At 45.8% G+C, this 17507-nt stretch overlaps 1 protein-coding gene across 1 annotated transcript in view; it reads left to right on the top strand.

The window, feature by feature from the left end:
- Nucleotides 1-17094, top strand: part of STAC (SH3 and cysteine rich domain) — a 136581-nt gene extending 119487 nt beyond the window's left edge. Inside the window, exons 9-11 of the mRNA XM_029940867.1 lie at nucleotides 6949-7000; nucleotides 7101-7238; nucleotides 14823-17094. Coding sequence (XP_029796727.1) covers nucleotides 6949-7000; nucleotides 7101-7238; nucleotides 14823-14921 — 289 coding nt within the window. The 3' untranslated portion in view covers nucleotides 14922-17094. The remainder of the gene's footprint in view (nucleotides 1-6948; nucleotides 7001-7100; nucleotides 7239-14822) is intronic.
- Nucleotides 17095-17507: the final 413 nt, after the last annotated feature.

The raw sequence follows: 17507 nt of genomic DNA, 5'->3' as shown, positions 1-17507 counted from the left end.
CATCTCTCTCTGATTTTTCCAAAGCATCAATTGCAATCAAGTTAGAACTGATTTTAACTCTTGTGTAGTATTCTCAGACTTCGTTTCATCTCTACCGCTGCCCATGTGGTGACTGAGCATCGACTGGCCGCTGGGGGAACAACTCACAGGTTCTCCCCTCAGAGAGCTCAGGTGGTCACAGGGCCGGGCGGAGCAGAAAAGCAATTGGTATTTTACAGAGGAGAAAACCTTGGTGAGGATTGTCAAGCCACTTGTTACAAACCCGAAGAACCTCCAGGAGAATATTGTTAAAGTAGAGATTCCAGGCTCCGCTCTCCCCCCAGGCCAAGGGGGTCAGATCCCACTTGGAAATCTGAAGCATTCCCCTTGATTCTGAGTATCTGTGAAATTTGGGAACAGCTGTGACATCCAGAGACACCCAGCGAGCCAGTGGCTCTGCACCCAAGGCCACAAGCAAGGTTCCTGATGTCCAGTACCCCGGACTGCATCCGGGTGTTGGCCTGCAACTTGTGTGGCTGTGTCCTTCACTCTGTAAGCCTTTACATATCCTCCGTAAAATCAGAAAAGGAGAGCCCTTGAGACAGAGTAAGAGAGAATAAGACTCCCTCGGTGTCTCGTTGCCATTCTCCAAGTACATTACTGCTTGGCAAATGCATCAACTTAATTAAAACTAAATGTAATTCTAATGCACCAATTTGATTTAAAAAATAATCCTCGCAGTCACCAGGACATCAAAACGCAATTAAGGCTACTTGAGGAAAGTCTCTGATGCATATTATGTTCTGATGCTGCACTGTGTCAGGAAACCCAGAGCCTCCTGAATGCCACTAATGTGCTTAGCAGTCTCCCTCTCACTCAGATGCCTCTTTCAATTAGGCTCCGGAGAGCATGATCCGTGACAGGTCAGGAACATTTACCAAATCCCATCCAAATGGCCCTTCAGGTGGATGTTTTTTCTCGGAGCTGGTCTCTGGACCTGGGGGAAGTGCAGGCAGTGTCACAGATGCCAGGATTAAGACAAAATCAAACTGCAAGATTCAGGAGTTTCTTGTTACCTACCCGTGTGCTCAGACCACAAAAGGCTCTGGACCAGGGTGATGGAAATTGAGCAGTGGGTCTGGCGAAAAATTAAGCAGTAGATCTGAAGTTAACGGAGCAGTCTGGATCCTTTTTATGGTCCCCTGATCTGGTTTTTCCAGGACATCTCTTTTGCCTGAGTGACTCTGATGGCTGTAAGATTGATTTGGTTTTTGTTCATTTGTTTGTTTTTGTTTGGTTGGTTCTGGTTTTTTGGTTGGTGGTTGATTTTTCCGCCCTAATGAATGGAAAAGGGTACGAAATGCTAAAGATATCTCAAAATACTTGCAGAGTAAAATAGGCATTTCTGGTGAATTTCCACAAGGCAAGAGGCAGCCTGATTTAGTGGTGTTAGTCGTGGATTCAGATCCTGCCTGGAACTGGTGAGGTCTCTGTGAGCCTTCCCACTTGCACGCAGATACAGCCGGCCGGGCCCCCTTCATTCAGGGAACCTGCTGTCCTGCAGACTGTTGGATGGGCCTCCCGCACTATTCCCACACCTGCATTGCCATCCGCCCCTGGGCACTGCAGTGCCAGCTCTCGCCCCCAGCCCTTGCCTCATGTCTGGCCACTCCACGTGGTGGAGGGCAAGAGGGACGGAGAGGATGTAAAGAGAGAGAAAAACTTTTTCAGAGCTCTGAATCACGCTGAAGGCACGTAAGAGGTCAAAGATGATTTCATGAACCCACTGCCCCTGCCAAAATCCTAAGGGAGCACTCATTGAAGAGGTAATCATCATTAGATCTTCTAATCTCCAAGTGAAAAAAGTACACTTTCCGGAAGGAATTAGAATGCGTAAGCCCTTATTATCTGTTAGTCAGTGCTGAAGGCTTCCGCATGTGCATTCTCGGCTGCTGCACACGGCCGCTTGGCAAAGTAAACTAGCTCATTATATGCTCGTTATGTACAGTGTGTGGTTATGTGAATGTAGCTGAGGTAGCTGAGTCTCAGTGAAGCTTCTATGTTGGGATTTGTGTGTGGGGTCAGCCCCACACTTGTCTGTCCCCTCCCTGCCCCAGCATATTCCTTCTTCGGTGATGACACTTGGGTGCAAATTGTCAACTTCTGTCTTTTGTTCCCCTTTGATAGGACCAGCCTCTTACTAGCTCTCACAATATAAAATCTCTTAACTGTTTAAGCTTATTTATTTATCTTGAGAGAGAAATGAAGAGAGCAAATGGGGGAGAAGCAGAGAGAGAGCGGGAGAGAGAATCCCAAGCAGGCTTTGCCCTGTCAGCACGGAGCCCCGCAGGGCTCGATCCCACAAGCCATAAGATCATGACCTGACCCAAAATCTGTCAGACACTTAACCAACTGAGCCACCCAGGCACCCTTAAAATCTCTTAACTGTTAAAAAAAAAAGTACCAGCATCTTGAGGGCAGTCATTATGTCTTAACAACGACACCAGCCACCATCTGTCGTGGGCTGTCTAAACGTGCCGTATGAGTATTACCGCACCTCATCCTCAAAACCATTGATGAGGTAGGCACTATCGTTTTAAGAAATAAAATAATAAGATAAGAGAACCAGTGCTTAGAAAAATCTTCTCATTTTGTACACTCAATGCACACCCAAAACCTACCACATCACAAGCATTCAAAAACAACTAGGATGTTGTATGATTTCCTTTGGCTCAATTGGCAGAAATGGAGGGATAAAGAAAGACCAATGTCCTTTGCATTCCAAAATATTCAGTATATCCAAAACATTGTGAAAACAAAGAAGGCCCAGAGCACCCTGCCTTGTCCATGTGCCTCGTAATGGAGGGCCAGTCTGAGATCTCAGCTTGGCTGGGACAGTGGAGGAGGGGCTTCTCAAATGCAGTGACCTCATCAGGAAGGTGTCAGTGTCTGCGCCCCTAGGACTCTGAGCCCCACATGGGAAACAGAGAGACTTGGCAGGGGGCGCCTCGGGACAGAGCCCCCTCCACCCTCCAGAAGCCCAGCCCTAGAAGACCATGTCCCTAACACCTTGCAGAAGAGCCCCCTGAAGCTGGTTGAGGTCAGCTGGCATCGTCCATACACTCTGTGACACTGTGCCCTCTAAGTCCTGAAACCAGTTACCTGGTCGTGGAAGAGACGGGTTCCTACATCCAAGTGAAAAACTGGGGAATGAGGGAGGCAGACAATGGCTGAAAGCGAACAAGAGAGCAACCATGCAGTCCCCATGCACAGACACAAACAACACACTCACAGATCAATGCCGTCCCCTAGCCACTGAGCCCAAATGCTACAGTTAGCTGCTGTTACTCTATTCCTACTCCTGTTGCTACAGCCCACACTTCCATCATCATGTCAAGATGTTCCAGGGTCGCCTGGGTGGCTCAGTCAGTTAAGCATCCAACTCTGGATTTCGACTCTGGTCATGATCTTGTGGTTCTTGGGATCAAGCCCTGCATCAGGCTCTGAGCTGACAGCATGGAGCCTGCTTGGGATTCTCTCTCTCTCTTGCTCTTTCTCTGCCCCTCCCCTGCTCATGCTCTCTCTCAAAAATAGGTATACTTAAAAAAAAAAAAAAAGATTCTCTCTTCTCTCTCCCTCTCCCTCTGCCTCTACTCCCCTCAAAAAAAAAAAAAAAAAACTTTCCAAAAACAACCCAAAAGCCTCCCTCTGGGCCCAAGCCCAATTTTACTGAGCAAACAAAAAGAAAAGACCAGGTGCAGTGCTCTGATCAGTCTGCACCAAAGAGGAGACTGATGCCTTTATTGTTTATGAATTGCATTATATTTTGTACATGTGTAATTCCTGGTTACAGTACACCAAAACGCCGACCTAAAGTCTGATGGAATTAAACACTGGGAGCCTTTTATTTTTTAATATTTGGGGGCTGGACAAGTTCACCCTTAAGAATTTGGAAATAAGGATAAATTATAAAACCTGAGCATAATGGATCAGGAACATAAAAGAAAGAGAACAGTTGTTAGACTAGGGCAGGACTCTCTTCAAATATGCCTGGAGAGTGAGGACCCAAATAAGAATTCTTCCATGGAGAAGGGCCTGGTCAACCACAGAACCGTGAAACAGTTGGAGTCGGAGAGCGGTGCACTGACTGACAGGGTCTATCCTAAGAGCAAGCAGGGAAAGGAAGACTTTGGGTGTTAGACTTCCATTCCTCCAGGAACGATGGTGGGGTGTCTCTATGTAGAGTGAGTGGGCAGGAGGTTTGGACTTAGTTCCTTGATGGCCGGACACAGCGCACCACCGCCGTGGTGGTGGGAGGAGAGAAGGAAGTTGTGAACCAAGTGAGCTGAGAACTCACAGTTGACAGTGGAGGGCTGCCCTACAGGGCCACCCAGATGTGGCTGGGAGTCGGGGACAACTGACTTAAGCTGTCAAGGCTCTTTTATAGTTTAAGACAGAATCCACATCACACTGTCAAGAGTGTGTCTGGTATCCTCATGAAATGATGGCTTGGAATCCAGTGAGCGCCTTATTCTAGTACGTGGGTTGGTTAACAGGGGTCATATGCTCAGGGACTGCCGACTTCTGGGCATGGAAAAGAGTGAGTCCCCATCCAGGCTGTCAAACTAGAAGTCGGATCCAGACAGCATCTTGTTTCACCCTCAGGAAAAGGTGTCTCCCCCCGACCTCCAGCCTTATCCCCTACTTACAGTTTCTACCAAACCATCAGCAAAATGAGTGTAGCTGATACTAACACATGACTTGGTAGGTTATGAGGTTAAGTAAAATCTGCTGAAGCTGGAGAGATTTTTCTCAATCAACTTTCATCCTTGGTGCTTCATTAAATCGCTCACCTCAGAGCAGAGTGATTTTCAACCATCTCACTTTCTGTATGAATCTGTAACTCATGAAACACCAAAATGCCTCATGTCTAATGCTTCAAAAGCAAGAAAGCTGTTCTGTCTGGAATCCCCTGCAAAGATAGATATTGACCAAGAATTGAGAATGATAGCAGAGGAGATTGAATCAAAACAGCAAAATGAGCACCCAGCCAAACCTCCCCTTCTGCTCCAATCCCTTAAAATGTCAGAATATATATGTATTTTTAAGAATACATCCATAATGGTACTAGAAAACAAGAAATAATACTATCAGAGATCCCCACATTTTGAGACTTTCCTGGCTAAAAACATCATGTAGAACTGGGAAGAGCAAAGATGCCTACAGACCCAAGAATGCTCAGGAAAGAATGACGTTAGATGTGGAAGCACTTCCAAGGAGATGCCGAACTCAAAGCAAACTCACTGACGAACACGAGACTGTCTCCGGTGGCCTGAATGCTTTAATGACCCCCGTTCCTTACCCTTTCCATGAGAATTTACCATTCCTGTCACCACAGAGGTTGAGTCTCTATCCCATCCCTTGGGTCTGGACTGGCCTTATGACGTGCTTTACCCAATAAAATGAGGCAGATGTTGCAATACGTCAATTCTAAGCCTGGCCTGAGGGGCCTTACGTGTTTTTGCATGTTCCCATTGGCCGCTCTTGACATGCTGGCATAGTCATGGAAATCCGCATTAGCCTAGGAAATCCGGCGAAGTCTCTGCAGTCATCCACCCTAACCCTAGCCAACAGCCAGCCACCTGGACATGTGACTGAGCTGTCGACGTTTTGTGACAGTACGTTACACAGCATTATCACGGCAATATGTAACTGACACAGACTCCCACCCGTGTTCCCGACACCACATTACTGCTTCTAACGAGGCATAAGCAGCAATGGTGTTGATGCCAAAATCAAAGTGCAGGCACTCAAAAGAAAGAGAACCCATGCCTAAGGAGGGCTTCTGTGTGAGCACAGAAGTCTCACAGAAAGAAGAAAAACAGCTGTGTTTAGATTAACTCTAGACTTCAGACTTCCTAAAGAGCAGGAGGAGGGAAGGAAAAGGCAGCTGTACTTAACAGGAGAATAAACTGATGTCTCCCTCACGAGGGTTAGGAGAGTCTTATTTTATCCTATTTTTGTCCTATTTTAGCCTATTTTAGCCCCAGCCGGCTTGCCTACTGTACTTTCAAGCGTCCACAAATGAGACACCTCAGTTGGTGCACTCTGCTTTCTTAAACGGAGCCTGAAATTGACTCTTGCACTAGGGAGAGAGACCCAGGGCAGACCCAGAGGCAGGTAGCAGTAGAGAAACTCACCCAGCCACCCACACCTGTCTACCTCTGCTTTTGGCCGTTAATGTAAAGTAACAGCCAAGGAACACAATGTTGGAGAAAATCTCTTGACATGAAGGAGAAGCAATAAGATAAAGAGGAGGCCAACCAATTCTAGAGGAAATAAAGAATTCAATAAAGGAAACACTTTTAAAATAATAATATCTTCAGAAGGACCCATTATAATGTCACATCAATAACAGAAAGTGGCAAATATGAATAGGAAAAAAATTTAATAATAAAGAACTGTTCTCTATATGTAAAATAAAACTAATATTTTTTTAAAATACAGCACAGAGGGGGCGCCTGGGTGGCTCAGTTGGTTAAGCGTCCAACTTCAGCTCAGGTCATGATCTCATGGTTCGTGGGGTCGAGCCCCACGTCGGGCTCTGTGCTGACAGCTTCAGATTCTGTGTCTCCCTTTCTCTCTGCTCCTCCCCCACTCATGCTCTCTCTCTCTCTCTCTCTCTCTCTCTCTCTCCATCTCCATCTCTCAAAAAATATATAAAACATTAAAAAAATTAAATAGAACACAGAAATAATCCTTACTTCGAATGTATGACAAAACTATTTTTATGGGTGAAAAGAACTGGTAAAAAGTCATAATTGTTTCACTTCTGTTTATTTTAGGATTATTTGTATAAATGCAAAACTATTACTTCTGACTCCAAAGGATCATCTTTTTTCTTTCTTTTTTTTTTTTTTTTTTTTTCCTGTCTCCTTCTTCACTCAATGCATTCTCTCTTCATTACAGGCCAGGAGACATGATCACTCTTCTTGAAGACACCAATGAAGATTGGTGGAAAGTAAGTATCTCTCTTTCTTTGAAAGAAGAAGCATCTATTTGGTAACTATAATTACAACCGATGTTACAATTGTGGATCCATGCCTCCTCTTTCCTTTCAGGGAAAAATTCAAGACAGGATTGGCTTCTTTCCAGCCAACTTTGTTCAGAGAGTACAGCAAAACGAGAAGATTTTTAGATGCGTCAGGACCTTCCTTGGGTGTAAGGAACAGGGGCAGATGACGCTGAAAGAGAACCAGGTGAGCAAAGCCTGCAAGCACACACCGGTGTGACCCAAACAGAGTAACGGTCACTACCAAACAGAAATCCAGATGAACACGGTCATATTCAGAGTACTCACGTTGAGAAAAGATACATTCACTCCAGTGATAGTATGCAGTTTATAGGGTCTAAACCTGAAAAACCAGAGTGTTAGGAAATTCACTTGGTGGCATCTGTTCACACGAGGAAATACACAGGACATTATAGCAGCAGAATAAGGACATTTGGTCCTGGTACTTTTCTCTGGGGACCACTTGTCTCTCATGTGGACACCTATTCCTGTCCAGTCTGGGCTTTTTGCAGGTCTCCACCAATGCATGGTTAATGGTTCATAGTCTCTTGGGAATACATTGCTGTTACTCACTGATGCATTCCACAGTTCATTGTATTTGCCTCCAGTCGCCAAGACCCTTCTAAGTAGTGTCTACTTGTCCAGACTCCAAACTCCTGCCTCTTCACTGGAATCCAAGACACCTTTCCATCACCGCATAAAACATTCAGGACATGGGTAACTGGGGACTGTCTCACAGCAGTGCCCGAATATCTCCCTACATCTAATCTAGAGGTGTCTGAGGCCATCTTGCTCTAGCACCATGCTGAATGTGGAATTCACTATGATGCTGTTGATTTCCTGAGAAGTAAGGCATGAACCCCTTGCACCTTTATGTCTTTGAGTTCCTCACTTCTCGCTCTCCCATGTCACTCCTGGGATGTTGACAAACACAAAGAGAGAAGACACACACAGTTCAGCTCTTTGTCCTAACTCTGCCTCCCTTTGCCTTCTTCCAGCCGAGAGAGGGCTTTCTACTCCCCCTTCTTCTCTGAATCCAACTTCCTTCATGTAATATCCTGTATTCTTACTACAGAGTAAAATAATATGCTAAGACCTCCAAGTCTGCTCTTGGTGTGGAAGATGATTTGAGAAATCAAACCTTAGAAATCTTTTCTATCTCCTAATGAAGTCTCGCAATTGACTCTAATTTCCAATTATGGAAGTCAAAACCTTGCCTCTCTTTTGTCTCCATTTTTGGTATGGTAATTCTAATATCTCCTGAGGCAACTCTGGTTAGAAATGATGAAGCTCACCCTACAAAGAAGTACTAAAAGAAAAACACATTAGTAATTTTAATACTACCCCTGTTTAATAATTGCCCAAAACACATCTTGAATGTCATCTTTGGAATTGCCTGCAAAGATAGTTTCTAAGTCCCATAAAAATTTATAATTATATCTGATTTATAATTTTTAAAAATTGGTTCACATAATTTGACCAGCAATTTCATATGCCATGCATAATTTCAAATACTCGATCATTATCCAACTAACAAATACACCCTCAAAAAATAATGATTTACCTTTTCTTTATGGCTATTTAAAAGAAAAATCTTTATCTCTAGCCCCCACTTCACAGTTCACACATAAGGAAAGAATAAATTAACATAGTCCTAAACATTATCACAATAAAAATTATTATAAGCATCATGATTACTATTACTTATTATTTAATTATGTCATACACACATATTTATAAAGTATATATACCTACAACATTGTACTTGAGATCCCAAAGGCTCATAGAAGTTATTTGCCTTGTTCAAGGGGGCAAAAACCCGGTAAGTAGCCAGAGTGGAACTTAAACATAGATTTGCAAGTTCTAAGCCAATGCTTTCCACTGAGCCCTGTGCCCCGGACAGTGTGGAGCAAGTTTGCGCAGGACGGCACCACTTGGACTATTGCGCTCCCAAGGAAGGCAAGTGTCCTAAGACCAGAGAGCCCCTTGGAAACCAGTTCTTGCTCATATGAGGCCCTGCCTGCTGGGTCATCCCAGGCAATGGGATCTTCCCCGTCAAACTGAGACCCCATCTCTAATGCCACACACACCCCACAACGCAAACGGGCACTTTGCCCAGAGGGTTCCACGCCAATGCCTCAAATTTCTCCAAGTTTACCCAGTTATACCCTCCCTGTTCCAAAAACTTGGAAAGTCTTTCGAATGAAACAAATTTGAGAAGGGTGTTCATCTGTACTGGCAAAGCGTTACTAAATAATTTCGCTAGCATGCTTGGTTTGTTCCCTCAGAGTATTCTTGTGCTTCCCCATTTGAAATTAAACATTGTTTTTATTTTATTAATACACAAGTCTGTGAAATCAGAAGGCAAATTAAAATTTGCTCAAGTTGATCCATTTCCAGAAGCAGAATGTCAGCTCAATGACTCCTGCCAATTCCTTGGCCTTAGTTTCCAAAATTGTGTTTTCTGGGAATGGGCTCACACCTGCGTTCTGACCTCGCACGGTTGTAGGATGGGCAAAGAGGCAGTGAGGCAGAACACAACACAGCATTGCAGCCTGAACCAGGCTGGATCTGCCCATAATCCATTTTTAAAACTTTCTAAGTTTATTTATTTAGAGAAAGAGAGAGAGAAGTGTGTGTGAGCTGGGGAGTGGCAGAGAGTCAGAGAGAGAGAGTGCCAAAGCACGCTCTGGGATGTCAGCGCAGAGCCCAACTTGGGGCTCAGGCTCACAAACCGTGAGATCCTGACCTGAGCTGAAACCCAGTCAGACGCTTAACCGACTGAGCCACCGAGGTGCCCCTGCCCAAAACACTTTTAAAAAGTTCCATAACCCCTGATATTCGCCCAGCTTGGTGTTCCTGGGAGTGTGGTCTTTGCGTCACCTGAATTAAACCCACCTGGGAGCTTTAGAAAATGCAGATTCCTGGACGCCATCCCAGACCTGCTGAAGCAGAACTTCTCAGGGTAAAGGCAGGGAATCTCTTTACAAACCGCCCAGGGTCAAAGCTGAAGTGTGAGAATGACCTTCATTTCCATGATCTCACCTTTAAGTCCTGCTATGGTCCCGAGACATCCAAAGGGTGTTTCCATCTCCAATTACAGACGGGTCAGTCAAAGCCCCCAGGCCTTGTTAGCCCCACACGATTTTCTATTTTCAATCTTTCTCATCCACATGGCAACCAATTTCGGGGAAATGACAGCCACTTGATAGAAGACTTACATTTTAAAAATCTGTTATTGAGAAAAAAATTTTTAACGTTTGGCTCCACTTTTGTGGCCTCAATCATTTTAGGTATAAAATTTCAAAACATGCTGGTCAGAGTGAGGAGAGTATAATGTAGTCGCAAAGGACACCGATTCTAATGTCATACAGAAATGGATCCATATCCTGTATGATTTTGGCAAAGTCGCCTCAGAATGTCAATATTCTTATTTTTAAAATCGGCACAATAGCGCCTCCCTCTTGATGTGGGGGTGAGGGTTCACCATGCTGTGTAAAACGCCAGTGTGGTGCCTGGCCACCATCAGCATTCAGAGTGAATCCCGGATTCATGTGTGAGGGTCAATATCGTCTAAAATTACCACGTAAGCACTAGAAAATAGCCAGTATGGGGGCACCTGGGGGGCTCAGTCAGTTAAGTGTCCAGCTTAGGATCAGGTCATGATCTCGCTGTCCTTGAGTTCGAGCCCCGCATAGGGCTCTCCCCTATCAGCACAGAGCCAGCTTCAGACCCTCTGTCCTCCTCTCTCTCTGCCCCTCCCCAACTCACACATCCAAGCACGTGCTCTCTCTCTCCCAAAAATATACATTAAAAAAAAAGAAAATAGCCAGTATGATATTTATAACTCTAAAAATAAAAAGAGACAAGTGATCTTTAGCAGGGAAATGGAAGAAACTTGATTCTAACATGCAATGCATCTCTTTGATTAAATCACATTTCTGCCTCTGGGGTTAATTTGTCTCATAATTATATTGTTTTCTCACAGAGCCCTTGTTTCCAAATAGAATCAAGTGATCCTTTTGTTGTGAACACAGCTAGAGTTTGCATTAATGCAAAAGTATGTTTTCTGCGTTTTTGAAATTTAACAAATATCCTTATTAAATCAACTTGCAATGCCATAAACGTATTTCATTCAATTCATCCAAAGTTCTGCCGTCCCTATAAAACTATTTTTATTGATTCTTTTGTGTTTTCATCAAAGCTCTAAAGAAAAATAGGTAAATTGTTTTTAGATTACAAAACTAAAATGCGTTTGTTTTGGAGAAAATGTGACAAATACCCCCCAAGAAGTATAAGTGCTTTGTTTCCTGCCTTCCATGACACAGGTGTGTCCTAACGGAATGGATCCTTGCTGGCGATGGTTTCAGTGCTTGGCCAGCACCCCAACTCCTGTCAACGAGAGAGGTCGGAAGGTCAGCTAAGGGAGTCCTCTGGGCTCAGCAGGGCTCACATTCCTGCACGTTCTTGGCCCAGCCAGCCTCGCTGGCTTTTTCTCACAGATTCCTCACCGCCATCCCTCTGCTCTAGCTAGTCAGGCCAGAATGCCACAGTCCCTTGATACTGGAATATGTTCCTCCTCCGCTTTCTTTTTTCCCTCATTTCCACAATACCTTGCTCTCTTTGCTTAAATGTCATTTCTTCAGGGAGGTCTTTCTTACCCCCTAGGCTAAGTCAAATTGCCATATATATTCATATCAGCAACCTTTTCCCAATGAGTAAGGAATTAGTTCATTCAAAAATGGGTAATGATTTATACTGTCAGCTTGCTGAATGTCGTTCACTAAATAACTGGTGATTAAAACATGTAAGGCCTTTGCATTCATCACAAATGTAATTACTCAGTGAAATGTCTGTCCCCTAGTTCAGCCCAATAAGCTCCAGGAGAGTAGGGACCCGTCCTTTTTTCCCCCAGTTTCCAAACTTCTGGAGTCATATCTAGCACATAGTAGGCACTCAATAAAAACTTGAATGAATGAATGAATGAATGAATGAATGAATACGTAAAGTGTGGTGTCTTTCACGTGGCCTGACCAAGAAGACATTCGCTGGGGTAATCAACTGTCCCACTCCATCTCTGTGACTGACCGATTTCCTGGGGTGTGGGCCTTTCAGCGACAAGATTGAGAAAGTCCCAGGCGAACCAGGAAAAGTTGGTCTCCCTATTCTTGGCCCTTCGAACCAAAGGAGCCCCTGTGGTTCTTCCTTGCCTCCTGCCCTTCTCTACCCGTAATCTTCTGGGCTCATCTTGCCATTCCACCTTGAAATGAAATGAGATGTTTCCAACCCAGTTATGCTTCCTAAAATGGTAGGGTCTCAAGCTTGGCGAGTTACATTCTTTGTGCCATCAGAGTGTTAAATTCTAGACCCTTCATTTCTGGAAAGAGTACAAGCTGCTGAAGCCTCTTTTCAACCATTTGTATTCATCTTTCCCAACTTCCTTTAGCTTCCTCATCTGTTTACCCATCATCCGCTCCTGAGACTGTCCAAGCAGTGCATGCTGGGCGCAGAACTCCTCATCCTTTGAAGGGTCTCCCCAAATCAAATCACTATAGGGATGCCAACGAGGAGGTGCAAAATAAATCCATACATGCAACAAAGCACAAACATTGGTGCTTCTTGGCTTCCTTATCTTTTAATTAAATTTTTTTATGTTTAAGTGTCCGACTTCAGTTCAGGTCATTATCTCACATCCATGGATTTGAGCCCCACATCAGGCTCTGTGCTGACGGCTCAGAGCCTGGAGTCTGCTTCAGATTCTGTGTCTCTCTTCTCTCTGCCCCTCCCCCATTCACTCTCTGTCTCTGTCTCTCAAAATAAAATAAAGACATAAAAAATTTAAATTTTTTATGTTTATTTATTATTGAGACAGAGAGAAATATAGCATGAGCAGGGCAGGGGCAGAGAGATAAGGAGACACAGAATCCAAAACAGGCTCCAGGCTCCGAGCTGTCAGCACAGAGTCCGATGTGGGGCTCGAACTCATGAACCGTGAGATATGACCTGAGCTGAAGTCAGACACTTAACAACTGAGTCACCCAGGCACCCCTCAAGGAAATTTAATCAGTTCTTTTAAGACATATACTCCCTGCCCATCACTAGGGTCTCTTGCCTGCAGTTTTTCTATCATGGGCAATGACAGGTCTTAGCTTTTGGAAATCAGGGCATTCACCATGCTTTCGGGGGTCACCGTACCTCATCAGGCTCTAGTAGGATGTAACATGACCCCTGCGCTATTCCTTTCTCACAGCTCACCTCTGGCCTTCGTCAAGCAGTCAATACATCTTCTGTTAAATTTACTCCTGTCTGAGCCTCTTTCCAGTCAAGCTTATCACACAGCAAGTTTCTGAAACATGAACCAGATACCAGTCTGTTGTATGTCCCAAGCCCCAGGAGTCACAAATGAAGCTCTTTAAGTGTCCTGCTAAAGCCTCTCCTTCCATCGGAAGCGGTCTCTCTGGGTGCCCTGCCCACAGCCGCTCACTAGGTGGGTACACCCATCTCCCACACGCTGTGTCAGCTCCCAGCTCCCAGCTGCCCCGTGTCCAGCTAATCCCCCTTCATGGAACAAGAGCTGTGGCCTGACAGGTTACATCTCTCACAGCCCACGTCAGCCAGTGGCCAATAACTAGCATGGGGCCCAAAAGGCCAGAACCCCTGCCTCAAGGCCAGGCCATTCCAGAGCTCCCTATGGGGTCAGGCTGAAGTTCATCTCCAGCTGAGACCTCACGCTTGCTCAGCTCCTTCCACTGACCCCATGCTTCCCTGGCTTCCCACCTCTTCAGAGCACAGGGTCAACACGTCCCTTCACAAGGATTCGTATCTCAGGCTCTGTTTCTGGAAAATCCAACCTAAGACATAACTTACCACTCATGGAAGCAGGTCCAGTGGGTGAACTCACAGTGCTCCAGAGCTCTTTTTAAAAGCCCATTCAGTACAGATGACCACACCTGCCCTTCATGCCATTCCATGGCCTGGCAGTGGTAAGTGACAAAGGTACCCAAATGGGTTTGTAATTTTGTTCACGTTGACTTGTTTTTGAGAGAGAGAGAATGAGCATGGGCACGCAGGAGCATGACCGAGGACAGGCAGAGAGAGGGAGATGGAGGGTCCGATGCAGGCTCCACAGAGTGCAGAGCCCAATGCAGAGCTGTCTTCCACAACTGTGAGATCATGACCTGAGTTGAAATCAAGAGTTGGGCACCCAAACGACTGAGCCGCCCAGGCGTCCTGGGTACCCAAACGGATTTTAAACACCGTCTGGTTAAGTCCAGCACAGGGGGGCTAGGGGAAATGTTAGCATCTGTCTGCTTTGCTTGGGGCCAAGAATGGAAGAAGAGCTTCTTTGGGTTTTCTGATGATATGTATAAACTTCCAAGCACATGGCAAGAGCCTGCTGAATGGTAGCTGTTTGTTTGGATCTTTACAATGTTTTGAGGACTCGTTGCCTGCCACGGGCGAGGCTCTATGACCAGCACATTTCTGTCCTCGTAGTGACTCTTCAGGAGGACACAGTACGATTAATCCCATTTTATTGATCTTTGTTCATAAAGCTGAATCTCAGAAAACATTGGATGCCTGGGCTTAGTTCCAAAACCAGGCTCTGCCTACTCTTTATCCAACCTTTTTTTTTTTTACAGAGCCAGTCCCACTCCCCGAAATTGCTCTCCCTTTTCCATTGGGTGCTCCTGGCCTCAGTGTGCAGTGTTTCAGCCGCAGCTTCTAGCTTCTTCCTTGTTGACACATTGGTGTTGTCTTCCTTGGCATTCAGATCTGCGTGACCTCTGAAGAAGAACAGGACGGCTTTATCAGAGTCCTCAGTGGAAAGAAGAGGGGCCTCGTCCCCCTGGATGTCCTAGAAAACATCTGATTGCTGGCCCCGCTGCTCTTGCAGTGGACGGGCTCCGCCGGGATGCCTCATCTCACACTGTGTCCACACAGAGGAGCTGCCGCGCTGACCTGCCCCCCGGGGAACAGGGAGACAAGACTCACGAGTCTGAGACTGGAGTTCCAGCCACAGACAGAGGGCCCATCTCACAGCACTGCCGGGCTGCCCGTGGCGGGGGCGAGGCTGAGCTGAGCACCTTGCAGATGGCTTGCAGGTGGCGGTGGTGGCGGGGCAGTAGCCACAGCTGTCCCTGAGGACTCACCTCAGTCCCCGACCATGTGATGTAAGTTAGCTGGCTGGAGTGTGTCCAGCTTGCAGTGTGGACCCTGCACAAGGCTCAGATCCCCGTAGCCAAGTGTGATTCTGGTTCCAGACATGTGTCCCCAGTCCTGGCCCATCCACATCATCACATTTGCAGTCTCGCAGTCTCTGCATCAGGAAGTCCCACTTCCCAGAGCCCAGCATCCTAGGGCTCCACTCAGCCCCTCCCACTTTGCAATTGTGCTGTCTATTCTGTCCTCTGAGTCAGTCCTGCGGTGCCCTTGAGATGTGAGGGCTGAGCTAGTGACACCCACCACCGAGAGAGACCTGATCTGCCAAAAGGTGGCCCACAGGCAGTCCCTGCTGCCTCTTTAGTTACAAACAGAGGTGACAGAGCAAGACACAAGGCACAAATACAGAGGGAAAAGTGGAGGTAAAGTGGGGCAAAGAGCCCTACTCATTGAAGATTATCCAGGCTTTTCAGTTATGAAAGTATTTCCCTGAGGAGATGGACCTGAGGAAGAGAATGGGGCAAAAGCTCTCAGCGATGAGCCCTGTTTCATTTCACAACCCCTGTACTAGGGGCAGCATTTTCCCTTGTGCCATCCTTAGGGCCCCTTTCAGAGGCTGAGCCCACCTTGCAGAGAACCAGGGACATGGAAGAGAACCAACCACATCTTAGGAGAAAAGTAGCCAAATCCAAATCCATTCTTTTTTAGGGCACCATATTAGACTCTAGCAGAAGAAAGATGGAAAAGAATCCTTACTGCTTCATCCCTCAGAAAGTAGAGGAACCTGGGGCCTATTTAGCATTAAGTAGGGGAGTCTCTCTTACTTCATACTCGTACTGATGTTTACAAGCATTCAATATACTGTGATGCCTTCCTCCACAAGCCTCCTTCTAGCATTCACACTTGCATTTGATTACTTAGTCATTAATGTGGTTGAAGTTCAACTCACAATGACCTTGGAATCAATGTCAGCTCGATTTATTTTGTTACAGCATAATAAAAGCATTAGAACAACTGGTTTTCAAAAGACTTCAGGGGGTGCATCTTGTGCATGTCAGCATTACTTCCCAAGCCCTCGTATCATAAGTCTCCAGCCATTTCTTTTGTTCCTCTCAGCATGATGTTGGGAGCCAAGAGAGTGGGGCTGCTGGAGTCACTGTAGTTTGGATGCCTTATATCATTTGGAAGCCAGCATCCAGAATTTCCTCCCTCTTGGGCACAACCTGCAAAACTGAGTGTATCGAGTCAAGACGGGTTCTCCGAGGGCCCGGTGGGTAATGGGACTGCCGTTCTCTAAAATGGACAGCCAGATTGGGTCCAAACACTCTCTGCCTCTAATTCTGTATTCCATTTAATAAAACAACACCGTGCTGGAAGGAGCATAGAACACGTGTCCTGATCTCTTCTTTCTGGTAGAATATCCACTGAGGTTTTTTGGTACAGTGGTATCATATCCTAGGCAAATGTAACTTGCGTTAAAAAATCAGTTGGCCTTTAGGCGCTGAGTAGAAGGAGCCAGCCCCCAAGGTCCCCCAGGGATCTCAGCCTCTTGATATGCTTGCCCTTGTGTTGCCCACTCCCGCACTCAGTCAGGGCTGGTCTTATGTGACCAACAGAACACAGCAGAAGTGATGTGGCATGACATCTGCATCTGGGCCAAAAAGTCGTTGCAGCTTCTGCCATGCTCTCTGGGAATGCTCACCCTTGAAGCCCGAGCCACCCTGTAAATGTACCAACTCTGAGGCCACCACGCAGGAGAGGCCGGGGGACAGACCACACGTTTCTACAGCTGAGATCCCAGACATCGCAGGACCACAGGCATCCCTGCTGGGCCTGCCCAAGTGATGGCTTTATGAACAAAATAAATACACTTTGGCTTTTAAGTCACTGAGTCTTGGAGTGATTTGTTATGCAGAAATAGAGAACTGGAACAGGTACTTTGTAATTTGAGCCAATGTTAGAAAGGAGCAAAAAAACAGTCATTTGGTACAATGATGCCCAAAAGTTTTTAAAAACATCAAGCAGTGGTGGGCAATTAACCCTCCAAATGCAGGATATCTAGTGTTCTATATGGATCTGGAGTCATGCAGACATCAGAGAAAAAGACGGATGTCGCTCCTAGCACAGATTGCCACAGATGTTCACACACACACACACACACACACACACACACACACACACTCCCATTGAGAAGAGTCCAGCATCTGGGTTACATATTTAAAGCAACTAGTGAGATGAGACAGGCGCTTATCAGAGCTAGTGTTCTTTGTTATTAAAGGGAGGAAAATAAAATCAG

This window comes from Suricata suricatta, chromosome 5, assembly GCF_006229205.1.
Source record: "Suricata suricatta isolate VVHF042 chromosome 5, meerkat_22Aug2017_6uvM2_HiC, whole genome shotgun sequence".
In the NCBI taxonomy this organism is placed as follows: Eukaryota; Metazoa; Chordata; class Mammalia; order Carnivora; family Herpestidae; genus Suricata; species Suricata suricatta.
This window is presented reverse-complemented; position numbering and strand designations above follow the sequence as displayed.